Genomic DNA, 27799 nt, shown 5'->3' with positions numbered 1-27799 from the left:
CGATGGTGGGGAGAGTTGTAAACTGTGATGAAGCCGGCTGAGTTTATAACCCTCTGTAGCTCTTATGATTCTGTACAGTGGAGGCTCCATACCAGGTTGTGATGAAATGTTCTCCACTATATATCCACAGAAATTTGTAAGAATCTTTGGTAGCACCAATCTCCTCAAACTTAGGAGGAGGATTTAGGAGATCATGCACCAGTCCAAATTGCGAGATCAGCAGTGGTAAGGACAAGGGGCTTTAAATTCCTAGGTTTAGCACCTTGGGTGTCCAACACATTGATGCAATTACAAAGATTACACTTCAGCGGTTCAACTTTGTTAGGATTTTGAGATTTGGTATGTCACCAGAGACCTACAAATTCCAAAGATTTGCAGTGGAGAGCAGTCTGACTGGTTGCATTACTCCCAGGAAAAGAACCTCTGATGCACAGGATCGCAGGAGGCTGCAGCGGGTTGTAGACTCAGTCAACTCTATTATGGGTACAACTCTCCCCACCACTGAGGACAGCTTCAAGAGGCGATGTCTCAAGAAAGTGTCATCCATCACTAAGGACCCTCATCATCTGGGTGTGTCCTTTTCTCGTTACTACCATCAGGAAGGAGGTAGAGGAGCCGGAAGACCCACACTCAATAATTCAGAAGCAGCTTCTTCCCATCCATCATCAGGTTTTTGATTGGTCTATGAAAACAACTTCATGATTCCTCTTCTTGCACTATCTCACATTATATAAGACAGTGATAATAAACCAGATTCTTATTTGGAATTGCCAGTCTTATTTCTACTGTCATTAAAGGAAGCAGTATTTTAAAACTCCATACTGAATATGCTAAAAATAGCAAAAGTTAGCTTTAAGTTGAGACCAACATACGGACCTGCTCCATTGAAAGGGAGAGGTCAGTCGCATCAGTTATTTCATGACCGTTTTGTAATTTTGCTTTTTCTGCTAGTCGCCGCTGAACTTCTTCTTCAATATATGCATTTAGTCTGAAAAAGACAAAAGAAATGACATATATGTTTGAAGTTTCAAGCTATGAATAATTGTGGCATGAAAAAATGGGATGAAATTGAAAGCAATAATTACAATTGTTAAGAGATCAATGTCCGCCACTGCAAAGTACAAAATAAAATTTTGCAAAACAGAAAATGACATTTATTTTGTTCTTAAAAATTAACAGAATTAACAGCAATTTCAAAACTCCCGGGTGAAAGAAAGAAGTTATAATACCAGCTTATGAAGGTGGTACATTAAAGCAGTTAAAACCAATAAACAAATGATCGGTACAATTAAGTGGATTGGAGAGGATGCTTTATTTAAAGAGCCAGTGTATGTATGTATGTATGTATGTATGTTTGTATGTATGTATCTATTTATTTATTTATTTATTTATTTATACATACAGAAAAGCACATGAAAAAATTGGTGCACCGTTGTTTATGCTTATTTGCTTATGAAGTAGGCCAGTTTCATGAATGCACAAGAACTTGTCCAGGCCATTTATAAAAGCATCCAATCTGATCTCTTTTCTATGTTAATTTTAGACAATTTAGTGGCGTTGGATGAGGGTGTAAAATTGTGTTTTTTTTCCCATTTTCCTTGTAGTTTAACTTTCTTGTGTTTGTTTATAATTTTAATATAATCACCTATATACATATAAATGTTCAGTACATTTTCTAATAATTGTAGTATAGCTGATTCTGTCTTTTCCAGAAGCTTCTCAGTTTTTCTGCTGTAGATGACATGCCACTTGAATTTGGTTATTTTATAGGCTAATGTTATTACTGGAATGTCATCTCCAGTCTGAATAAGAGACAAACACATTTTATTTCCTTTGTTCATTCTTTGTTCTTGTAATACTTAATAAATAAAAACAGCCACTACCACCAAGATTTATGCCTCATTCTTGACTTCTGAAGAACCTTGGGATCAATATCACCAGATTCAACAGTGATATTCTATTGATTTGGGATTGAAGTCATACTCAGATATATGGGATAAGAATTGTAGATTTCCCTCCCTAAACAACATTATCTGGGGTAGATATAATCTAGTATAAATAAATTTCCATGCTTTAATTTCTCAATCTGTAATCTTTTTTTTATGACAAATGGAGCTTCTTTGTTTTACTTTAACAACAGATTCATCTATTTAAACTGTCTTTAAATTTCTTCAGCTATCATACACCTTTCAAAACAATTTAGAAGGCTTCTGACAGCATGAGCAGCAGTTAATTAGGAAGGCAAATGAATTGCAAAGTGCATTATATTTTAAGAAAGATAGCAAAGTCTTTTTGTAGGTCTTTGGTGAGACCAATATTTCAAGAAGTGCGTACAGTTTGATCCCCTACTTTGAGGTATACACTTGTACTGAGGCAATTCAGCAAGCACTTTTGTAATATTGAGCTTATAAGAACATAGAACAAGTACAATACAAGTCCTTCAGCTGATGATGTTGTGCCAACCTTTTAACTTACTGCAGATATAATAAGAGTCTTTTAAGAGACTCCTGGACAGGTACACGGAGCTCAGAAAAATAGAGGGCTATGGGTAATCCTAAGTAACTTCTAAGGTAAGAACATGTTTGACACAGTTTTGTGGGCCAAAGGGCCTGCATTATGCCGTAGGTTTTCTGTGTTTCTATGTTCTGTTTTACTCTAAGATCAATCTAATCCTTCACTCCTTTACAGTATAACCCTCCACTTTACTAATATCCATTTGTCTATCCAAATTTCTTAAATGCACCTAATGTATCTACCTCTATCATCGTGCCTGGAAGGGTGTTTCACACACCCACCACTTTCAGTGTAAAGAACTTAAATCTGACTTCCTCCAATTACCTAAAATTATGCCCCCTTGTATTAGCCATTTTTGCTTTGGGAAAAAATCTTTGGATATCCAGTCTATCTATACCTCTCATCATCTTGTGTACCTCCAAGAAGTCTCCTTTCATCCTCCTCCTCTCCAAAGAGAAAAGCCCTAGGTCGTTCAACCTTCTTCATAACACATGTGCTCAAGTCTGTGCAGCATTTTGATAAATCTCTACAATCTCTCTAAAGCTTCCACACCTTCCTATGGCAATATTCCAAGTAAGGTTTAGTAGCTCGGGCCTATATTCATAAAATGTTTAGAGGAGTGAGACATGATGCTGAGCACCTTAAATGCTGAGAAAAATAAGAGACTGCAGATGCTGGAATCTGCAACAACAAAGATTCTGCTGAAGGAACTTGGTAGGTCAAACAACATCTGTGGGAAGTAAAGAGTTTTCATCGTTTTGGGTCCTGGTGCAGGGTTTCAACCCAAAATGTCAACTATTGCTTTCCTTCCAGAGATGCTACTTGACCAACAGAGTTTTTCCAACAAACTGTTAGAAGCTGAGAAGATGTTTTGCCACATGGAGATAAGGAGAACATTTACAAGATAATAGATCAACCCAGTTAAGACAGGCTTTTTTCTCTTAAAACCTAGGTTGAAGGATGATCATAGTGCTTTACAAAAACATGACAGGTACAGATAAATAGTCACAAATCTTTAACCACTCCCCTTCTCAAACCTCAGAGTGAGTCTCAAACTAGTGGGCTTCGGTTTAAGATGAGAGGGAAAAGGCTTAAAGGAGACTTGAAAGGCAAGTCTTTTAACACAGAAGGTGGTGGGTATATGCAATGGGTCCAATTACAAAGTTGAAAAGATATTTAGGCAGATATATGAAAATTAAGGGGATATGGCCAAAAATAGGCATTGGGACTATCTCATATAGGCACTTGGTCAACAGGGCCAAGGGCCTGTTTCAAGGCCATATAACTTAATGACTGATGAGAAATTAAATCTGAAAGTTGTAAATCTTTGGAGTTCTCTATCCTAGAGAACTATGATAGCTGAATCATTGATGACCAAGGCAGGTGGTCTCTAAAGGGGTGATGGAGAAGAGGTAGGAGAGAGCAATAGAGACCAAAACTGGTTTGAATCTTAGTGAACAGCAGTGAAGGCTCAGGGACCAAATGGCCTCCACATGCTCACGTTTCCTTGGATTCTATGCAACTTTTGGTCTATATTTAACAAAATATCTATGGTAATATTACAGTATCAACCATTTTTAGATCAATATTTCATTTATATTTAGCATTAAAAATGAGATGGCAAAAGTAGGCACTTGAAAACAAACCTATCATCAGCTATTGGCATCATAACCAATGGAGATCTTTTAGGACTTGCAGGACTGGCAAGGGATGATTTCTCTTCCTGAGTTCCACAAACCCTTAGAACCATATCATTTTCACAAAGTTTCTGCTTCAGCTGCTGAATTTCTTGTTCTAGCCTATAGTAAAAGAAGATCTCATTAACTGTACATTCAAGATACAATCATTAAAATGGTTTAAGAGAATAAAAAAACAGCTAGATAGAGACAGAATGATATCAACAATATGATCAGCACTGAAGTGAATTTGACTTGGAAATGAAGAATAGATGAGGGGTAATGAATGATGAGAATGCCTCTCAATTACAGCAATTAGGCCTGAATTGAGGACACGACACATCACTACTGACCTTGCCCGGGAAAGAACTTGCAGATCTAATGAATGAATATCAAGTAAAGTATCCAGCCTCTTGTTGAAAATAGCTTGTCCAATCTCAATTCAGATCCTTAGTGCTTTTTAAGATTATCAGTTTAATTGGTAAAGCCTAAAGGACAGTTTGTATGTGAGATTCAGATTCTATCTGAACTGTTTGCTTTATGTATTATTATTCATATCTTCTGCAATATTAAATTCAATACTGTATCATACTGGTAAATCAAAAATCAGAACCAAACCACAGACTGTTTGGGATACAAGTATTAAGCACAGAGGGAATTGTATAAGCTGCAGTAGTTCAGATGACCCTGATCAAATAGTTTCTTTCATTGCCAAACAGCCACATGTCAAAAGGCATTAGTAGTAGACTCACAACATTGAGACGAAAAGTTTATTTGGATTTTAAACCACAAGTTAGATCAACGTATTACTAATTGAAATTTATATATCCATTATAACCAATGGTAAATCATTTAAGTTGGGCGGGCAGGGCCAGTGAAGCTCTATCAAAAATTAAACTTGGATTGCTGATAAAGAACATTACTAACAAATGGATGATGAACAAATAATATTTTACTGAGTAAGAAAACTTGTTCATTTTGACCAGGATATGATGGCTATATATTTGTCAGTTTAAGAAGTGCATTTGTTGTTGTTAGGCCAAACAAAACCCTTGCTATATAGATTGAAAGCCCAAAAGGAGCTTTAACCTGTCATGTCTACATGACTAAAAGGGTGACTTCCAAAAGTGCCCCACAGGTATTGACATAAACCCTTTCCTTTGTGTCAAGTGTTGGCACTGAAAGGAGCTGGATCAGCTCCGAGGACAACACCTACACTGTGAAAACAATCCTGGGAACCAGACAGTGGCAAGTCAAACAATCAGGTTCAAGGAGTGGGAAGAACCTGCTTATTAAAAGTAATAAGGCGTTCCTGAAACAGATAAATTTTAAATTAATACTGTGGGGTTGATGGATAGTTTTATATATTAAAAAAATGGAAGTTATTTTCTTTACCCAGCATCCTGAGGAACTGTTCATCAGTCCACTTTATCTAAAAAGAGAACATTTTAGCATTTGTATTTGAAATAAGGATTCTCCTTATCAAAATCCCACAATTATATTTTATTTAGAGTGGTTGGTAATATTTATTCTGTGGTTGACCATGCCAAAAGCAACCAAGAATTATTTAATGCCGCAGATGGTGTTCAAAATGGATAATCTATACAAAACAATACAAATGCACAAATCAGCCATGTACTGATTCCCAACATCCACTCAAGCTTGAGAACAGCTTTATCAGAATGTTGAAAACAAAAAAGTCATTCCAGTTGGATATTCTTTATTATGTCAAAGTAGGCTTGTTGCAGCATTTTCTATGTGGTCTCCTAAGATACAATTGGCATTATATTATCATGAAAAAAATAATTATTGTCTAAATTGAGACCAATCTTTTCAAACTTTAGAACTAAATACCTATTTACATAGAACACATGCTAAGATTTTTGATTTCTTTCTTCATCTGAGAGATAGATTTTGAGCATGCATGATACCAGTATTTATCTAAGAGTTGTCAACATCTTCCTATATTGATTTAGCAAAGACAAAATCCATCTTTATATCAATATAATAATTCCTCTTACAGACCTTGACAAAACTTGTCAGCAGCTTATTTACCCACAGGACCCAGATTGGAATACAGTTCATTTCTTCATCTTGTGCTCATAAACAGATAACTTTTAATATGACTCACTGAGCAATTAGTAATCCATGAGCTGATTAACTGATGAGTGACAAAATGTTCATTTGATCCTGCTATTTTGAAAGTAGTAAACTCACAATTTTTTTAACTACATATTATTTGAAAACTGAATTTTCAGAATTTATTTAAAGGCATTTCACCTTTCTCTGTCTTGTTCCAGTGCTTTCTGTTCTGCCTCCAGACTATTGCGAAGATCTGTTTCTTCACAGCTATTTAATGTTGCTAGTTTTTGCTTCTGTTCTTCAATCACAAGTTCAATGGCTGAATGACGTTGAAGAGCAGAATGTCTCCTCTCTAACTTGGCTACAGCTTGCTCTAGTGCCTCCCTCTGTTGTTTTTCTCGTGATTCAATTATCTCTTTCTCTTTCATTCGAACCTTTTCCTCTTGTCGAGCTATATTAGCAGTAAATTCGTAAGTTTGCTGGAGTTGCTGCAGCTGATCTGTGCTAGCTCTGTACTGTGCTAATTGCTCCCTTTTTTCTTCGATTTCCTTCTCTGTCTGGTAAAGTACAACATCCAAACTAGGAAGACCTTGGTCAAGGATATCTGCAGCTCTCTGCTTTTCTTCCGTCAGTGAAGGCAAATGGTTTTCCAACAAATAATCAAGTTGTCGTTCTTTGTTCAGCAACCTTTGCGCAACCTCTTTTTCTTTTTCTAATGCTCCAATCATTTCGCCTGAATCTAAAGCATTACTTGCACCAGCTTTATGAAGAACTTTTACAGAGTCTTGCTGCATATGCCTTAGCTGGTCAAGAACTTCACGCTCCATCATAATTTCCTTTTCTAGAAACTCTTTTTGACAAAAGGCATCTTCTTCCAATGCTGTGAATTTTTCCAGCTGTATTTTCTTCAGATCCAAATATCTTTGCTTTGCTCTTTGAACATCTTCAGGCTCTTCGCCTTCAGTAGGCCTAGCTTCCTTAGCTTTAAGAAAAACTTCTCTAATTTCTTCCAAGATGTTTTTTTCTTCATCAATGCTTTGCACATCATCTTGTTTGAGCAGTTGGATAGTTTCCTGTTTTTCTCTGAGCTGTTCTCCCAGTCGTGTAACAAGTGACTGTTGATCTTTTGCTTCTTCTTCAAGCCTTCTCTTTGCTAGTTCCAGTTTCAGGTTATGTTCATCCTTCTCTTTTTTAAGCTTCTCCAGTTCTCGGAGAATTTCCAGTTTACCTGCTTTCTCTTGCTTATGGAGTTCCTGTAATTTCTGTAATTCTTTTTGAACCCGTATATAAATTTCCTCTTCTTGTTTTTGCTTTTGCAGTTCAATTTCCAGTTGTTCTCTTTGCCGTTCTTCTTCAAATTTTTCCTTTTCAGCAATCAAATCTTTAAGTCTACTTTCAATGTCTAAATTTCTGCGTTTCAGACTTTCTTCCTGTTTTCTGATGCGAAGCTTCACAATTTCAGTCTCTTTGCGTTGTGACTCCACCTCTTGCTGCAACCTTTCTAGTTCTGATTTTTCTGTTTGCTGTTTTTCTTCCATTTCTTCAATTAGTCGCCTATGCACAGACATAAAGCACAATTATTTAAAACAATGAAACAATAATTGCCGAATCTTACATTTAAAGCTTCAGTAAGCCTTGTATTTTAATTTCAGAATCTGACAAAAATTCAGATTGATCTGCTGAGTAATTCAAACATCTATTGTTTGATTTATACTTGAACAATGATCTAGGCCTTTATATAAATATCCAAAATAGCACATGGGTTCTCACGGAACTTCATTGCAATTCATCTAATTATATTTTCTTTTGTACTATCATCAAATCAAAAGCTCCATCACATTTGCTGATGAAGCATCTTGGTAGAAATCAGGAAAAAAAAAGATTGCTGAGATTCTGAATTAGTAAATTTTGAAGAATATAACAAGCCTACAAAAATATTCAAGTGAGGGTAATATTATCAAATATAAAATATAAATTTGATACTATATATACCAGTCATGAACAACACAATGATTGACTTTAAAGCACTTTAGCAAGCCACAATCATAAGATGACAGACATTACAGTGATCCTAATATCACCCATGACAACAAACAAAATCAGCCAAAATGGTCTCCCGACTAGAAGTTCAGTTTCTAACAAAATAGTTCAATATTCTGACATATCTTTACAAAGACATTGAAGATTAATAGAAAAATCGATTTTGAAACAAAAAAATATTCAATTAAAATTTACTTTGAAGTAGACAAAATTATGCCAAATGAAGTGATTAGCAATTAAAAATAACACGCAAGCACGTTTTTAAAAAACCCCAAGTTTCCAATTGTAATACTGTAACATCCAAAAATTACAAAAGCCACGATAACTAAGCAACAAATTATAAAATATTTGTAGGGATTTGAAAGAACAGATGATACAGAAACTAAAATATGATTGATTTTAGTTTAACTACAACTGTGCTAGCCTCAAAAATAATAAAAGTTCTATTTTACTCTATCCATACCTCTTGCTTTCCAGTTTTTCCAGTTCTTCTCGCTGTTGTCTCTCAAACTCAAGTCTAGTAAAAGAACAATCATAAATGTTAAGCAGTTATCCAACTTTTTAAATACATACATGTCCACAAAATGGATTAACAAAAACAAAATATAGTAGATTCGGGTTAATTGGACCATTTATTTGGGACAACTCTTAAAGAACAAGAAATAAGAATCGAGGAAATAGCCAGGATTCCCTTTATTTAATTGGGACACTATGCCACTTAATTGGGGCAGCAGACAGTTGCTGAACTAGTGTCAGGTATGTGTACATAGTGTGGCCTTTGGACAGTACAGCGTGCTTAAAGCAGATGGCTTTTAAATAGCATCACTTGAATAGCATCACTTAAAAATCTATATATGTCACAATAGTTAGTGAGTAATAATCAGTAAGATGATTCAAAACTGTTTTACTCACTACAGTTTCAAGCATTCAGACTTGCAGATGCAAGAAATAGCTAGCAGTGAAAATGAAACTATTTCATTACTTCAACAAGTATGAAGAATTTAAAGATATTGAGAATCTTGAGTGTAACAAAGAAAATGAAGATTTGGAGGATACAATCATCAAAGCACTGTATAAAGACAGTCCATTATCTGCACTGATTTTGCTCCTTTATAGTTAATCAAAAGAATACGTCAGTGTACACTGAACGAATTCCTCTGTGCTATCATGAACTAAATTATAGTACTGTAGTAGTATAGAGCGTTCTAATTTGTTCTGTATTTCATTTTAATACATAACTTGTTACTCAGTTATTTGCCTTTTTTTTTACACCTTTTTAACTATTTCCATGAAACTTTGGCAAAATGTACTGGTCCTGATGTGTCCCAATAACCAGAATCCACTGTATTATGTTTAAATGATGCAACATCTAAATGATGTATAACATTTTCTTTACATCCTGTTAAATTCCTGCTGACTAAAATAAAGTTAAATCTGAACACATTTCTTTTTTTAGTAGAAAATGTGCGACCTACTGAACTTTTCAGTTGTGGTATCCATTTCACATCAGTGCACATGAGTCAATGCATTTCTTTTCCTCTATCATTAAGTCAAAAACAACAATTTCATCACATGAAGCTCTCCTGTACCGTCACCTCTCTGGAGATTTCCTATTATCTATTAATTTTTACTGTCTGTTTCTTTCACATCCAGTTCAGGATGACCTGAAATTTCCGAGATCTAAATATTGGGAAAGTAGAGCTATTGCCTTCAGTCCTAGCCAAAAATTTTAATTCTTAACAGTGAACTTTGTAGTTTATCCCTAGCATGTGCCTGAAATTGAATCACAAACTCATTAAGTTTAACTTCAGAATTCATAACCTCAATATCCTGAACACTTCCTTTTATTTTTGTACTCTTGCTTGTGGTTATCCTTGTTTCAGCTTAAAATAACATGAATACTGTACACATCCACATTCCAACCTTAGATACAAGAGCAGCCAGAATCTGCCTACTTGGTTCCATTTACCATCATCTGATCAGTGCAGACACAATTGGAGATGAGCACTAGACTTGATGGCAATACCTGCAGTCCAGATTCTGGCACCTGTCAGATTACATAAATGTCCAAGTGAGAGACCACAACAAAGTTTACATCATCTGTGCCACTACAGGTACTGATAACTGCTGGACTGATTATGGTCCAATGTGCATTATGGTCTAATTTGCTTCAGTTTAATGCTGTGCCCTACATAAAACCTGACAACCCACATGCTATGATGCCCATAGTTCTTGGACTACTTTATGCTCACAATGCTAAGCACTTCTGAAAGGTTTTGGTTACCAGAAAACATCATCAGCTCCAAATTCCTAGACCCAAGACTCTGCACCTCCTCTTGTACTCATCCTTGACTTCCCGAAAGGCAGGACAGAATCAGCAAAAGCCATCTCCATGATGACCCTCAATACAGGTGTTTCATAATGCTGTGTCCTCAGCCCCTACTATATACACTGTGGCCAAATTCCACTTTTCTCCCCATTTATGTTTTCAGACGTCACTACAGTTGGCCGCATCTCTCTAACAGCTGCACACCACAGTACAGGAGATGATATAGAATCTATAGCACATTGTCAAGACAAGAGCATTTCCTTCAATGTCAAAAAAATGAAGCAGCCTGTCTTTGACTTCAGGAAGTAGGGTAGAGTACACAACCATCTGTATCAATGGTGCTGAAGTGGAGACTGTTGTGAGCTTCAAGCTCCAAGGTGTAAATATCACCAACAATTTGTCCTGGTGGATATTATGGCCGAAAAAGCACATCAACACCTCTACTTCCTGAAAAGGCAAACGAGATTTGACATGTCCCTGATGAGACTTGCCAATTCTTATAGATGCATCATTGAAAGCTACAATTGAATGGATCTTTAGGAATTGTTAAGAGTCATCAGGGACAGCAACTGCTCTGCTCAAGAAAGCAAGAAATTGCAGAGATATAGGAAAGCAGCCTAATACATCATGCAAACCAATTTCCTCTCTACTAGCTCTGTCTATAATTCCCATGGCCTCAAGGAAGCAGCTAACATAATCAAGGACTGCTCCACCCTAGTCATTCAAATACCTCAAAAACGTTGTTATAAAATATTGTATTTCATTTTCTTCATTCATTGATTTTCTCCTAAGTATCTGCCCTTTTCTTGTAAAACATCCTGGAAAGTTTCTTTTCAAGACAAAGAAAAACTATAGTATATAATGATGGACAATACACACCAATTGATGTTCTGGTGCCGTTTGCATAAAAGCAGATATATTTTACATCAAACTCAGTACATTTTACATCCAAATCATTACATTTGACAGTGTGAAGAGAGGAATTTGCAAAATTTTAGTGAATTAATTTCATGCAGACATCACAATGAATAAATAGAAAACAGAGTTTTACTACCTTAGACAAATGGGTCCCTTTATAGTGAATAAACTGCCATGGGAGGAGCAGTGAAAGCAAAATAGATCAATTAAGAAAAGATACATTTATCTATTCCTTTAATTAAAAAGAAAGTATATGAAAGTGACTGAAACTAACATGCCATTTCTATCAAGTTTAAACAATAAAGCAAAACCCTGAATCTATTACACTTCTAATACACTGCAAGTACATTTCTGAGCAATGGCACATTGATGGTTGACTGTTGAAAAAAATATTAGAAAAAGCAGAATCAAAACTGTTGTATTGTGCCAACTGCAGGCACTAAGATTTCCATTTTTTAACCTGTCACTTTCTCCCAATTTTTGGCTCGTACACATATCAAATCGTGTGCACATTTTGTTATGCAATACAGACATACAGTGCCTTGAAAAAGTATTCAGTCCCCACAACTATTTCACATGTTACTGTCTCATTGTCTAAATTTAAAATATAATTTAAGTAGGATTTTTGAGCTAATCTACAAACACTGTGCATCACGTGAAATCGAAAGAAAAATTCCAAAACTGGTCAACAATTTACTAAAAAACCAAAATTGTGAGGCTGAAAAAGTATTCATCCCCTTTGTAAATACTACACTAATTTCCTTAAGTGCAATACTGAATATTATCTCACCAACTCACCCAATTTGTTGATGCAGGTAATTGGATTATCACCTGCATTCAATGAATTCATAATCAAAACCAGGTTTATTATCACCAGCTGTGTCGTGAAATTTGTTAACTTAGCAGCAGCAGTTAAATGCAATACATGATAATATAGAAAGAAAAACATAAAGAAATAAGTAAATCAACTACATATTAAAAAATAAATATTGTATATTGAATAGATTGAAAATAGTGCAAAAACAGAAATACATATTTTTTTAAAAAGTGAAGTAGTGTTCATAGGTTCAATATCCATTTAGGAATTGTATGGCAGAGGGAAAGAAGCAGAGTATGTGCCTTCAAGTTTCTGTACCTACTTCCTGATGGTAACAATGAGAAGAGGGCATGTCCTGGGTGATGGGGGTCCTTAATAATAGATGTCGCCTTTCTGAGACACCACTCCTTAAAAATGTCTTGGTTATTAAGGAAGCTGGTACTCAAGATGGAACTGACTACTTTCATGACGTTCTGTAGCTTCTTTCAGACCTGTACAATATCACCCCTGCACCAACCCCCACCCTGTACCAGATGGTGATGCAGCTTATCGGAATGCCCTCCACAGTACATGCGAGTGTTCTAGTTAACAAACCAAATCTCCTCAGACTCCTAATGAAATATAGCACTGTCTTGCCTTCTTTATAGCTGCATCAATATGTGGGGACCAGGTTAGATCCTTGACACCCAGGAACTTGAGCTCACCATCTCTTTCTCCACTTGTGATCGCTCTATGGGGATTGGTTCGTGTTTCCTCAGCTTACCCGTCCTGAACTCCACAATCAGTTCTTTCGTCTTACTGACGCTGAGCACAAGGTTGTTGCTGTGACACCTTTCAACTAACTGGTGTATCTCGTTCCTGTACGCCCTCTCATCTCCATCGGATATTCTACCAACAATGGTTGTATAATCAGCAAATTTATAGATTGTATTTGAACTACAACTAGCCATACAGTCATGGATATAGAGAGAGTACAGCAATGGGCTAAGCACGCACCAGTGCATCAGTGTTGATCATCAGCAAGGAGGAGATATAATCACTAATCCACAGATTGTGGTCTTCCGGTTAGGAAGTCGGGGATCCAATTGCAGAGGGAGGTACAGAGGCCCAGGTTCTATAACTTATCAATCAGGATTGCAGGAATGCTGGTGTTAAACACTGAGCTACGGTCAACGAACAGCATCCTGACAAAGGTGTTTGTGTTTTCCAGGTGATCCAATTCTGTGTGAAGAGCCAATGAGATTGCACCTATTGTGGTGATAGATAAACTGCAGTAGGTCAGATTCTTGCTGAGGCAAGAGTTCAGTCTAGTCATGACAAACCTCTCAAAGCATTTCATCATTGTTGATACGAGGGCCACAGGACGATAGCCATTAAGCCAGCTCACATTACTCTTCTTAAGCACTGGTATAATTGTTGCCTTTTTGAAGCAGGTGGAAACTTGAGAGGTTGAAAATGTCTTTGAATACTCCCACCAGTTGGATGACACAGGTTTTCAGTGTCTTATCAGATACCCCATAGGGGCCCGCCACCTTGCAAGGGTTCACCCTCCTTAAAGACAGGCTAATATTGGTCTCAGAGACAGAGATCACAGAGTCACTAGGCGTGGCAGGGATCTTCACACCTGTAATTATATTCTTCCTTTCAAAGCAGGCACATAAGGCGTAGAGCTCATCTGGTAGTGAAGCATCACTGCTACTCATGCCATTGGGTTTCGCTTTGTAGGAAGTAATGTCTTGCAAACCCTGCCAGAGCTGTTGTGCATCCAATGTTTTCTCCAACCACACTCAGAATTGTCTCTTCACCCTTGAAATCGGCCTCTGCAAGTCATACCTGGTTTTTTTGTACAGACTCTGGTCACCAGACTTAAATGCTACAGATCTACGTACCTCCTGGTTCATCCATGGCCTTTGGTTTGGGAATATACAGCATCTTTTCGCAGAAGCACACTCATCCAGACAGGCTTTAATGAAGTCAGTAACAAATGCGGCATACTTATCCAGAGCCAAAGATGAATCCCTGAATACAGTGCAGTCCACCAATTCAAAGCAGTCCTGTAAATGCTCCTTGTCCATACCGTTTTGGTCCTTACTATTGATGTTGCATACTCAGGGAGTAGAAGTACAGTATGGATACTGTTGCATACTCAGGGAGTAGAAGTGGTGGTTGGCATCCGTCTGTCTTGAAGGACAATGGGCACTGTTGATCATCATCACAAGCCTGGGCAGAAGGTATGGAGGTCCTGAGGTGCCCAGTCCTCAAAAACTCCCTCTCGGCCTCACCAGTGTTTTCCAAAGGAAAGCTTATAAAGCAATATGTTTGGCACTAGCTTGCAGTGGCAGCGGGAGCTGCTGCAAGGATATTCAATGATGTGCAGCCGGGTTATGGACTCCACTCAAATTTTCTGTCTGGGTTGACTCCCATAGCTTTTGTCACTCCTGAGGCTGCCCACAAGGCAGTAGTGCAATTTACTCACAGCTGGGGATCTGGTTCATGAGCACCAGGTGCACCCACACACAGGTGGGCCTGCGAGCTACGTGTACAGGGGCCAGACCTCCTCCCCATCTTCTGTGGTTCAGCCTGAGTCTGAAAGGAATTCAGTTTCCTTGTGTCACCAGTGAGGAGGCATTACACGAGGTTTGCTGTTGCCATTACACAAGGCTATGCACTGGCAAGAAAAGACTCACACATTCAGCTCTCCTTTTCGTGTCAGACACCCTGAGCCAATAGGCTGGTCCTGGGCTAATTTCCACTTGGCATTATTTACTTATTGTTTAATTATTTATGGTTTTATATTGCTATATTTCTACACTATTCTTGGTTGGTGTGACTGTAACAAAACCCAATTTCCCTCGGGATCAATAAAGTACGTCTATCTGTCTGTAAGATTGCTGGCCAGTGATGGAAGCTGAAAGTGAGAGCGACAAGCTCTACCCACTATACACATCACAGCAACCATCTGATTTCCCAAAGTGTTGGCGTGGAATAGCATGGTAGGCATTCTTTATGGTGGTGTAACAGTAGTCCAGAATGTTGTTTCCTCTGCTACTACAAGTGATTTGCTGGCCTGGTTAAACAAAAATGATGCCATCAGGGTGTGCTGTTTCGTGCATATTGATCCCATTGCTCAGATCATCTACAGCCTGTTTGACATTGGCCTGAGGTGGAATGTATACTGCTACCAAAATGGTCACAGAGATCTTCCGCAGCAGATAAAATGAACAGCACTTAAATGCAACGTATTCCAGGTCTGGAGAGCAGAATTGGGACAACAATTATATATTTGTGCACCGAGAGTAGTTGATCTGGAGGCACATACCTCCTGGCCTATCCTGACGGTTACAGTAAACCCATCAATCTGAATTGTTAACCAGTGTAACCCCCTGGGTCGCCTCAGGCTCGTCAGCTCGTTCTCGTCTAGGGGGAGCAGCCTTCGGCCCCGCCAAACTGGGTAATCAGCTGGTGTGGATGCTGTGTGAGGTCCCCGCCTCACCCAAAAACAGACAGTACACCATATGCGATTAAATGAGTACAATTTATAAAGGTTACTATAACTAAGTGATTAATAACGATACAGTATATATGAAGAGAAAATTAAAGAAAAGGCGCCAAACTTATTAAAGTCCAAACCACTTCGTGCACAGCCGTTGGAGCTCAATTACTGAAGTCTTCTGGCCACCATTCGATCCCCTCCGAACTCCTCGACTCGCAGCTCAGGACCCTCCGAACACCTCGGACTCTCCAAACAGCTCAGGACCCTCCGAGTGGTCAACCAAGCACATCTAGCTTCATCCCCCCCCTCCTCGGAGAATCTCCCGGCCTCGGACCCCCCTTTGGGGTCCGATCCTCGCCCAGCTTAGAGCATTGCGTCCTCTCTCTCGACCCCCTCGCGCCGATCTGCCCAAAAGCCCGTCAACAAAAGCTTACAGACTCAGAAGAAAGAACATTAATCCCCATTTGGTTTACAAAGGAATACCATTCTCGTTATCAGTAAATTAGCATTCCTGCTAGTTAACAAAAAAGAAGAAACCCTCTTTACACCAGGATTCCATGAAACTTGGGGTAAACGTGGTCCTAATGTCCCTCGATACAACACCCTAGCTCTGAGCTCTTCAACTTCATTTACTAGAGACGGTATGTTTACCAGCAAGATAGTCAGTATAGGAAGTCTAAAACTCCGTTTCCTAAACACACTTGTATTTCTGACCTACAGCCACGTTTCCTACACAGAATCAGGCTCGAAGTACAGCCACAATTGGCATTGCTTCCGTCAGTTTGAAGCAGCGATAGTTTATTCAATCACATTGAGACATCTTTATTACTGTGTGGACCTTGGAAGTAGTTCTGATTCTCAGCTGTATCAGGCTGAAACAGGAATATTTAATCGTATCAATTAATGGTATCTGCTGCTCAAGATCACCACTCTGTAAGGCGCCCTGGAGGAATTCATGAGAATAAATACCCTCTCTCTTTAAGGTCCAACAGTATACTAGATTTTCAACAGACCAAACCGAAATGAAGACTAAAGAGTATTCAAGACAAGTCAGGGAAATGAAAGGCAGAAACACAAATCTGGGAAAGGGTACAAAACCTTCTCAAAAGCATTGAACATTCCTCAGAGCTTAGTGCAGTCCGTTGTGAAAAAGTGGGAAAAGTATGAAACCAAAGCCACACTGTCTAGTTTAGGTTGCCCCTCTAAACTTGGTCACTGGCGAAGAATGGCATGTAAGAGAAGCTACTCTGATGCCAGCAGTCACTCTGAGTAAGCTGCAGAATCAGCGGCTGCAACTGGAGATGAAATTCGTGGCTTTACAATCTCAAAGGCATTGGCTTCTTCCAAAGTGTCACTTAGAAGATATTGTAAAGATGTGGAAGAACGTCTTGTGGTAAGATGAGACTAAAGTGTAACTTTTTGGCCTCAACAACAGGCAGTATGTGTGGCGTAAACATATTGCTGCACATTACCCAGGTAACACCATCCCTATTGTAAAGCACAGTGGAGGTAGCATCATGCTATGGGGTCAGGGAACTATAGGTATTCCTTAATTTACAAACATTTTGTTAACAATACCATTGTGATTTTGAGATACAAGTCTTTCATTTGCAAAATTATAATAAATAACACTATTCTCCATGCAGAGGAATACACTATACCAAAATCCCAATCATGCATTCCAACTAGCTTTCTCAATTTACAACTTACAAAATAATTCCAAAAAATGCTTAAAAACACAACTCTAATGCATCTCTTTGTAAATCAATCACTATGACTTCAGCAGCTCTTTGTATGCCTACAATTCCACTTTTCGTGATTGCCTTTGTTTCACAATTACCAATAATGCTTTCAGTTATTTAATTTCAAACCCAAGAATTTCCAACTTAAAACCTCTCCACATTCTATCTTACTCAACTCTTTCAAGTTATTTCTCAAATGTATGTCAGACCAAGTGTCATACATCCTAATACTCCTGTTTGGTTGGGTGTTCAATTTTGCTTGGTAATATTAGGTATCTGTAGAGATTTCACACTGCAAAAGGCTTTACATAAATTTAATTTGGTCCTAAAATAATAATAAGAAAAAAACTGAGATATATCTTTATACTGCAGCTTTAAAACTTTATAATTTGATATATCTAATTTTGTAATAAATATGAATATACATACTTCTACAATAAAATCACTCCTCTAATTTGGTGGTTAAATTAGCTGCTTTGATAATTTTAGTACCAATCCAAGAACTTAATGTATAGTTTATGTATTTTCGCTTTTCATGTACCCATAGTGAATTACTAGCTTTCCTGCACAGGGTGTTATTTTCAAAATCATATACTGTGAATGGAATTGCAGAAAATATTAAAAAAAATTATATGACTCAAATAGTGAACAAGAGAAAATCTGCAGATGCTGGAAATCCGACCAACACACACAAAATGCAGGAGGAACTCAGCAGGCCAGGCAGCATCTATGGAGATTTTCTTCCAGCATTTTGTGTGTGTGACTCAAATAGCAATTGTTTAAGGAATTGGCCAATTGAGATGCAGTGTAGACATTTTAGAGGATCTTCAAGAGTACACTTAGCAGCTGCATTCTGACAAGAAGGAATATCAAAGAAGTTGACCACCACTTGCAGTCAAGTTAAAAACAAATCCAGCTTAAATGAAAAGCATATATAGAAAAAGGATGCAGATCAGAAAACTGGACATAATAACAAACAGCAAAGAATGACTAAAATGATAGTATCAGAGTGCAATGAAAAGCTGGTCATAAAAACAATAATAAACAGTAATCAAATCTAAAATAACTAAGTTTTTTTAAAAAAGAATGAAAGTGAGAGTTAATCCTGCAGAAAATGAGTCTGAGTAAATAAAGTAAAGTGTGGTGTCTAATGAATTACACAGATATTTTGTATCAACCGTTGTTATAGAGGTTACAAGTAACAGCTAATAACTGTAACTTGGAAACGGGAAAGAATGAAGGTAATAAGAAAAATAATAATTCTCAGGGAAATGGCACTGAGTAAATTGTTGGAGCTGTGGGTTGGCAAGTCACCAGGTTTTGACATGCTTCTTCCGAGGACCTTTAATATGTTTGCCAAAATTATGAAATTCTTAAGATTCAGAGTGGCTTCATAAGATTTAAAAAAAACAAATGTGTTACCTATTTGTCAAGCACATAGACGAATCATAATGGTAAGAAGGTTGTGTGTTAGTCACATAGGGCACTGGCAAGTACTCGGAGTATGGTGTAAATATTCGTCTCCTTTTTGAAGGAAGAACAATAATGCAGTGGAACTACACTAAAGAAGCTTTATGAGACTAATAGTTAGATTTGTCAGGTTGTTTTATGAGCAAGGATTGAGTTGTATTAACTAGAATTTAGAAGAATTTGTGGAGACCTGATTAAAACATAGATAAAATCTTGATAGGACAGTATAGACAGGTTGTTTCTTCTGTGGGAAAATCTAGAACTAAGGATAATTTTGTAAACAACAGAGGTTACCTAGAGTATATAAGGTAGATTTGAAGTAAAATGGTTTCTGTGTTTTTGGGTATCAATATGTGGGTTTCCTCCAAGCATTCCAGTCTCCTCCCACAGTCCAAAGACATATTGGTTAGTAGGTTAATTGGTCATTGTAAATTGCCCTGTGATTAGGCTAGTGTTAAATAGGTGGGTTGCTTGCAGTGTGGCTCAAAGGGACAGGAGGGCCTATTCCACACTGTACCTCTAAATAACTAAATACATTTTATTCGCATCAGCCATGAGTTCATTATTTGACAAAGCAGACTTGAGGGGCCAAGTGAACTACTCTACTCTGAGTTTAGATTTAGATTTGCAGATGCATCAAAGCCCTACTTATCTATATTTTAAAAAGTAAAGCCCTTTTAAGAAACATTTTTGCTTAATAATGTTTTAAAATTTTATATTTTGTCACAATAGCATTTAAAAGGCTCACTCTCCAAAACTGGCCTCTCATTATTTTTATTTACAGAATAATATATTTTCAAAACCTTCTAAGAACTTCACTGAATGTCAGTGACTACTAACAACTAGGATAAATAGTTTGAGTTTTACCAGACTTTATCTACAAAAATTTTGGAAAAACTGCAGTGGAATTCAACAAAGAGGAAAATGAACAGAAATTCAGTCAATTGTAGATATATTATTACATTCCTTACATACCCTGGGTTGTAAAGCATGACAGTGGAAAGACTTTCACATGATTTGGACAGGTCAGTCATGGACAAACTAAAGGTAGACAGCAATCCACTCTGAAAAAGTAGACAGAAAATAATACATCAAGAACCATAGACCTAAAATGTAGGGATATTTAGTTTATTAACTATGGACACCACAAATAAAAAATCTAAACTAAACATGGAGTCTCTCAAATACTGGGAAGGTAATGTTTCAGTAGCATTCTCCTGCTGTGGCTTAAACTTCATTGCATCACAGCTTAATCCAAGACACTTCTGAATATATATCTTATAGTGAAGATAAAAACCTATATTTTCCTCTTGAAAGCCCCTTTCAACTTGCTTAAGTCTGTCACTGGAGATTAGCTGCTCATCATCAAAGCCAACATTGATTAGCTGACATGAGACACCAATGGATTAATTGAAAAACCTTAGGGAAGAGCAGAATGCTGCCCAACCAACCACATGGATCACTATCATATTGACAGATGAATGGGTTTGTGATTTCAGATGGAATTTTGTTCTCGGTGGTGCTGGCTACAGAACCTGCACATTTGTGTTTTCAATAGCAAAGTAATTCTAACTATGATTCCAATGTATTTTTACAGACATCTTTAAATTTATTATATATTGTATATATATTTTTATATATACATTGCAATTTTGTTGTTTTTATTAATATGTATTACATTGAACTGCTGCTGCAAAACAATACATTTCATGACATATGCTGATATTAAACCTGATTCTGATGTCCAACATTAATTTAACCAATATGACCATGTAATGTTCATGTTTTAAAATCTATCCAGAATAACCAGATCAACATTTTGCACACTATGTCATCTTAAATTCTTTGAAGATCACGCCCCGAGTTTTCTGACACAGAACCAAAAAGTGCATTTTCCCCTTGGTCAAATCTAATACTCGTTCTCCTTACAGGTGACTCAATTGAAATATAACCTATAAACTACTTAAGTGCAACAATCATTTATAGCTTCAATTCAAGCTCAAACTGCCTCAGTCAAGAGGACAAATAATAGAATAGCACACCTATTATTTCTTTTGTTATGGCTTCATGATTACCTTTTTAACCTAGCAGATCTTTGAAAACTTTCTTCATTTAACTTAATGACAATTCTGGTTATTTAAACTTCTTGACGTACCTTCCTTTTCTCCCTGAGTTTAGCGGCTTCTTTAGGATGATTAAACCTGAACATATTGGTTCTTCCCAGCAATATGACAGCTCCTTTAAGGGAAGGTAAAATAATCTGAATTCTTTAATTCACCAATATTTATGGATATAGTGAAATTCTATTGTGAATATATTTGAGCAAAGTGACTACAAATGTCTAAATTATAACAAAGTACGAACAAAACTAGAGGATGCTTATTCATAAGAACGGTATTTACCCCTTGTCTCAGAAAATTACAATTAAGTAATACTTTTCAACAAGTAGTGCAAGAAGAGGCCATCAGTTTTCAGGCTGATAGAATAATTCAATAAAATATCATTATTATTTAATACCAACCTGCTGGTACTGAATTCCCAATCTCTTGTACAATGAGAATCAATAATGCTTAAATGAAAATATAAAAATAAGTATATTTTTATCCTTTCCATCCTCATTTGCTATAATGTGTTCTTGCTTTGGCAAGGAAGAGAAGGAATGTGCAGTTTTGCATGCAGGATTTTCATTACATGTAAGGCTGCATGCATTTCACATTATTACATGCTATTTCAAAAATACTCGACTCAGACACCAACATGAACCAGTGGCTGCAACTGTGTCGTTTACCATGAAAAAGAACTAACAATTAATCTCAAATCATTAAATATCTAAGACAGAAATTTAAAAATTTTGAATATCTCCAGGCATTTAAAAATTCTTGAAATAACAGAAAGTATTTCAAAATACTTACATAACTTGCTTTCCTCATCAGTATTAAAATAGGTCTAAAATGCTACAATCTTTCTATCAAAATGTATTCATTTAATTCACATCAAATACAGAACTTTTAAGTTATCAGGTGCATTACAGCTATGTAATTGCTGAAATGAATTCCTATCGATTCTCACAAAAATGTTGCAAGAACTCAGCAAGACAAGTAGGATCTATGAATGGGAATAAACAGTTGATGTTTGGTGCCAAAACATCGACTGTTTATTCCCCTCCATAGATGCTGCCTGGCCTGCTGAGTTCCACCAGCATTTTGTGGGTTGCTCTGTATTTCCAGCATCTGCAGAATCTCTTGTGTTTCTCACCAATTTAATTGATACTCAATAGGTAGAGGGATACTGTATTACATTATTAATCCTATGAATAACATATTGCTCTTGGGTTTTGAAAAGACCCAAAAGGTTCCTAGGAGGTAAAAATAAATATTTAACCTGATTTGAAGTACCTTCTACCTGTTACTACAACACTGAAATTAAACAAGCACCTGAAGTAAGTTTTTGCGTTTGTATATAATACAACTTTTGAGCAGGAACTTACACAATTATTTTTGCTCAGTCATAGCCAATATAGTGCATATATCTTTTATAAGACATAGGAGCACAATTAGGCCATTCATCTATCGAGTCTGTTCTGCCATTCCATCATGGCTGACTTCTTATCCTGCTCAATTCTTCTCCAGTGTTCTTCCTGTAACCTTTGACACTGTGACTATTCAAGACACAGACATCTGTAGCAATGAATTTCATAGATTCATTATCCTCTGGCTAAAGAAATTCCTCCTCATCTCTATTTTAAATGGATATCCAGCTATTCTGATGCTGTGCCCTCTGGTTCTAGACCCCCCCCCCCCACTATAGAAAACATCCTTTCCTCATCCACTCTATTTAGGCTGTTCAATGGGTTTCAGTCAGAACTCTCTCATTCTTCTAATGTCAGCTAGTACAGCCATCAAACACTCCTCATATGTTAACCCTTTCATTCCATCATCTTTGTAAACCTCCTCTGGATCCTCAGATATTTTCTTAGATAAGGGACCCAAAACTGCTCGTAATACTCCTAGTGCAGTCTGACCAATGCTTATAAAGTATTGCCCTTATACTCTAGTTGTCTCAAAGGTTCAAAGGTCAAATTTAACGTCAGAGAAACGTATACAACATACATTCTGAAATGCTTTTTCTTTGCAAACAAAATGAATCCTAACATTGCATTTACAGAAATCACCCTGCTAATTTACTGAATCAACCTGTAAGTTAATGTTTAGAGAATCCTGCATGAGGATTTTCAGGTCCCTTTGCAGCTGATATTTGAATTTTCTTCCCATTTAGAAAATCGTCTGCACCTTTCTTCCTTCTGCCAAAGTGAATAACCATACACTGCCCTACACTATATTCCATCTGCCACTTCTTTCCACGTTCTCCAATTTGTCCAAGTCCTTCTGAATACTCCCTGCTTCTTCAACACTACCTGCCACTCCACCTAACATTTATTTTGTCCGCAAACCCAGCCACAAAGCTATCAATTTCATCAACCAAATCATTGAAAAGAAGCAGTCCCAGCACCAACCCCTACAGAACATTACTAATCACTGGCAACCAACCAGAAAAGGCTCCCTTTATTCCCATTCTTTGGCCTCCTGCCAGTCAGCCAATCTTCTATCTATACTAGAATCTTTACTTTGAGCTCTTATTTTGTTAAGCAGCCTCATGTGCAACATCTTGTGAAAGGACTTCTGAAATTCCAAGGAAACAATATCCACAGACTCCCCTTTGCCTATCCTTCCTGTTCTTTATTCAAATAATTCTGAAAGATTTGTTAGGCAAGGTTTCCCCCAAAAGAAACTCTGTTGACTTTAGCCTACTTTATCACGTGCCAAGTACCATGAAACCTCATCCTTAATAATGCACTCCAACACCTTCCCAACCACTGAACTCAGGCTACAATTTTCCAGTCCTCCAGAACTATTCCAGAATCTAGTGATTCTGGAAAGATCATTACTAATGCCTCCACAATCTCTCTGCTACCTTTTTCAGAACTGTGGTGTGTAGACCATCTGGTCCAGGTGACGTATCTACCTTCAGACCTTCCAACTTCCCAAACGCTTTCTCCTTAGTAACAGCAACTACTTCTGCTTCTGCATGCCTTCTGACATGCTCAAACCCTTGGCACACTACTCGAGTCTTCCACAGTGAAGACTGACAGAAGTTTGTCGGCTATTTCTGTGTCATCGTCATATACCAGCAGTCCAATATCCACTCTCACTTCTCTTTATGGCTGAAAAGACTTCTAGATTATTGACTAGCTTACCTGCATATTTCATCTTTTCTCTCGTTAGGGCTTTTTTAGTTGCATTCCCACTAATTTTTACTATACTATATGCCTTCACTTTTCCTTTTAAATTGTCTTTGACTTCTCTTGTCAGCCCTCATCCTCCCATTAGAATAATTCTTCAGTCCTGGGATGTGCCTATCCAGTGCATTGCGAAATGCCCCTAGAAACTCCAGCCATTGCTGTTCTGACATCATTCCTGCTTGTGTTCCCTTCCAATGAAGTGTGGCCAGCTCCACTCTCATGCCTTGTAATTCCTTTTACTCCACTGTAATATTGATACATCTGACTTTATTTTCTCCCTCTCAAACTGCATGGTAAATTCTATCATATTATGATCACTGTCACCCAAGGGTTCCTTTACTTTGGGCTCCCAACTCTAGTTCGTTATACGTTCCAGAATTGCTTTATCCTAGTGGACTCAATCACGAGCTGCTCTAAAAAGTCATCTTGTAGGCAACCTACAAATTCCCCCTGTTGGGATCCAGCAACCATCTGACTTTCTCATCTAACTGCATATTGAAATTCCCCATCACTATCATAACATTGCCCTTCCAATATACCTTTTCTATCTCCTATTGTAATTTGTATCCGCCATCTTGGCTACTTTTCAGAGGCCTGTAAATAACTCCCATCAGCGTCTTGTCTTACCCTTGCAATTTCTTAACTCTACCAATAACAATTCTACATCTTTTAAGAAATTGCTCCATTTTTTAACCAACAGAACAACCCCACTTCTTCTGCCTGTCCTTTTGATACAATGTATATCCTTGGATGTTAAGCTCCCAACTATGATTTTTATTCAGCCATGACGCAGTGATGCCCACAATGTAGTATGTGTCATTTTCTAACTGCGCTACAAGTTCATCTGCATTATTCCATATACTGCGTGCATTGAAGTATACCACCTTTAGTCCTGTATCCACAACCTTTTCTGATTTTGCTACCATGTTAAACTTCAGCTCATCCCACTGACTGCAATTTTGCCCATCATCTTCCTGTCCTACCACACAGTCTTACGACACACTGCATCTACTTGTATGCCAACTTCCCCATTCTCAGCTCTATCACTCCAATTCTCATTCACCTGCCAAATTAGTTTAAACCTTCCCCAAAAGTTTTATCCTGCAAGGATATTGGTCTCCCTCTGGTTCAGGCATAACCCATCCTTTCCGTACAGGTTATATTTTACCCAGAAGAAATCTCAATGATCCAGAAATCTGAAAGCCTGTCTTTCAATTCCTCAGCCACATATTCATCTGCCGTATCAATCCCATTCTTACCCTCACTGGCATGTGGCACAGGCAGAAATCCAGAGATTACTACCCTGGGGGTCCTGTTTTTCAGCTTTTTACCAACTCCTTATTTTCTCTCTTCAGGATGTCCTCCCTTTCCATACCCACGTTGTTGGTATCAATATGTACCAATATACTAGGCATTCCCCGAACAATGCTGTGGACATGTTCCAGATAGACAAAATACCATCCAGATTTCTTTTTCATGTTCACAGAATCTCCAATCTGCTCCTCTAACTATGGGACCCTTATCATTATTGAACTCCTCTTCTAACCACCCCCCACTCACACCGCCTTCCCTTCAGATCCACAGAGCCAGACTCAGTGCCAGAGACCCAGTCACTGCAGTCGTCCCAATTCCTCTCAACAGAATCCAAAGCGGTATATTATTATTAAGGAATGGTTACAGGTGTTCTCTGCATGGGTAGCCTATACCTTTTTTTTTCACCTAAAGTATCTGTCTCCTGCAACTTAGGGATGACTACCCCCCCTATCTGTTACCTTCTCATTCGCCTATATCAGCCAAAGGTCATCGAGTTGCAAATCCAGTTCCTTCACACAGTTTCTAAGGAGCTGCAGCTCAATGCATTTCTTGCAGATGTAGTTATCAGAAGAGACTTGAAGTCTCCCAGAGTTCCCATATCTTACACAAGGAACACACAACTAACTCTAGACTCATTATCAGCAAACTAGCTATGTACTGACAGACAAAGAAAAACAAAACTTGCAAGAAACTTACTTAGAACTTTCACCCATGCTTACCCAAGCCTTTTGAGTCAAAGTCCCTCACTCTAATACTGGCCCACTCCAACAATGGAGCTCCGCTTACACCTCCCTTTTCTTTTTATTGGCTCAAATAAAACTTACGCCCAAATGACACATTCTTTTCAAATAGCTCCTGCCTTGCAACAATGTCTCTCTCTTTCACTCACTACTTCAAATTATGTATAGGCTTGATATAGTTATTAAGTAAACATTTCCCCTGAATTCACTTACCTTGGTTTAATTGAGTAGGCTCATTAATAGGATTTCCATTGACTGAACACTGTGCACCATTCAGTGGAATTACAGTTACTCTGTTATTCAGATTTTCAAAAATGCAGTGTTCACTTTCTAAATCAAGTCCATGGAGCACTGTAAGAAAATTGGTAAATGCAAATATGATTACGAATCAATAACATTTGCTTTTCCATTTGTAGTTTAGGTCACTCTTACACTAAATAGCTCTGAACATATAGTTAACCAAAGATATGTGATTAATCTGAACACCATTTTGAAATGTTTCCAAATTTTAGTATGACCTTTGATAAAATGGCCATAAATGAATCCGGTTTAGGAAAGCCGATTACTGAATGGACAATTTCAGAATGTGAAATACTGCTGCATTATAGGAGTAAATCTTCCTCAAGATCTTTGGGAAACAATAAATACGCAATTAGGTTTCGAAATGTATAAAATACAAATGTGTAATATAACAATTTGTATTTATGTAGCAATTTTATTAAACCTAATTGCCTCCATGTTTTCTTATGAGGTAAACAAGTTAAGAAAATGACAAGTAAGGAGATATGACAAGTAAGGTTTGTTTTTTTTTTGTTATTCATTTTCAAGATATATGTATCACTGACCAGACTTTTATTGCCCAACTCGAAGTGCTTTTAAGAGGTGATAAGACTCCTTCTGGAATTATTTCAATCTTGCTTAAGGTACTCCTACAGGATTCGGACCAAATGGAAGATGGGAGGTCAGCAATAAAAGTTACGTAGGCTTGAGACCTGGATAGGAATTTAGGTGAACATGTTCCCATGCACAGCTGAATTTGTTCACCGTAGAAAAAGGTTATAGGTTTGTTGTTGGAGCTGCCGTGGTGAGCAACTGCAGCAATATTTTGTGCATTTTGCAATAGTGGTAGAAAACAAATGCATAGGGTGGAGGACATGGTGTCTCAAAGCAAAATACTTCCAACTAAAATTAACTTTCTTATGTATTTCTTGTTTCAATTCATTGCTTGTCATACCAGACAGTCAGCCATTCTTGTCTGGTGCATAGTGTCAGGATTGGTCTCCTTTTGGATTAACCGGGTCATGGCACGAATGCTCCTGACTCGAACCTTTTTTTTTAAACCAGGCTGAGTGGCTAGCTCGGTGC

At 37.6% G+C, this 27799-nt stretch overlaps 1 protein-coding gene across 2 annotated transcripts in view; it reads right to left on the bottom strand.

Annotated features, from left to right (window-relative positions):
* kif16ba (kinesin family member 16Ba) overlaps positions 1–27799 on the bottom strand; it is a 171928-nt gene that overhangs the window by 52320 nt on the left and 91809 nt on the right. For both annotated transcript variants that reach the window (XM_059986193.1, XM_059986194.1), the window contains exons 15-21: positions 26648–26785; positions 21237–21319; positions 20057–20145; positions 8776–8829; positions 6471–7826; positions 4161–4313; positions 877–988 (exon numbers count right to left, since the gene is read on the bottom strand). In XM_059986193.1, the coding sequence (XP_059842176.1) occupies positions 877–988; positions 4161–4313; positions 6471–7826; positions 8776–8829; positions 20057–20145; positions 21237–21319; positions 26648–26785 (1985 nt within the window). The remainder of the gene's footprint in view (positions 1–876; positions 989–4160; positions 4314–6470; positions 7827–8775; positions 8830–20056; positions 20146–21236; positions 21320–26647; positions 26786–27799) is intronic.

This window comes from Hypanus sabinus, chromosome 12 (genome assembly GCF_030144855.1).
Source record: "Hypanus sabinus isolate sHypSab1 chromosome 12, sHypSab1.hap1, whole genome shotgun sequence".
Lineage (NCBI taxonomy): Eukaryota > Metazoa > Chordata > Chondrichthyes > Myliobatiformes > Dasyatidae > Hypanus > Hypanus sabinus.
This window is presented reverse-complemented; position numbering and strand designations above follow the sequence as displayed.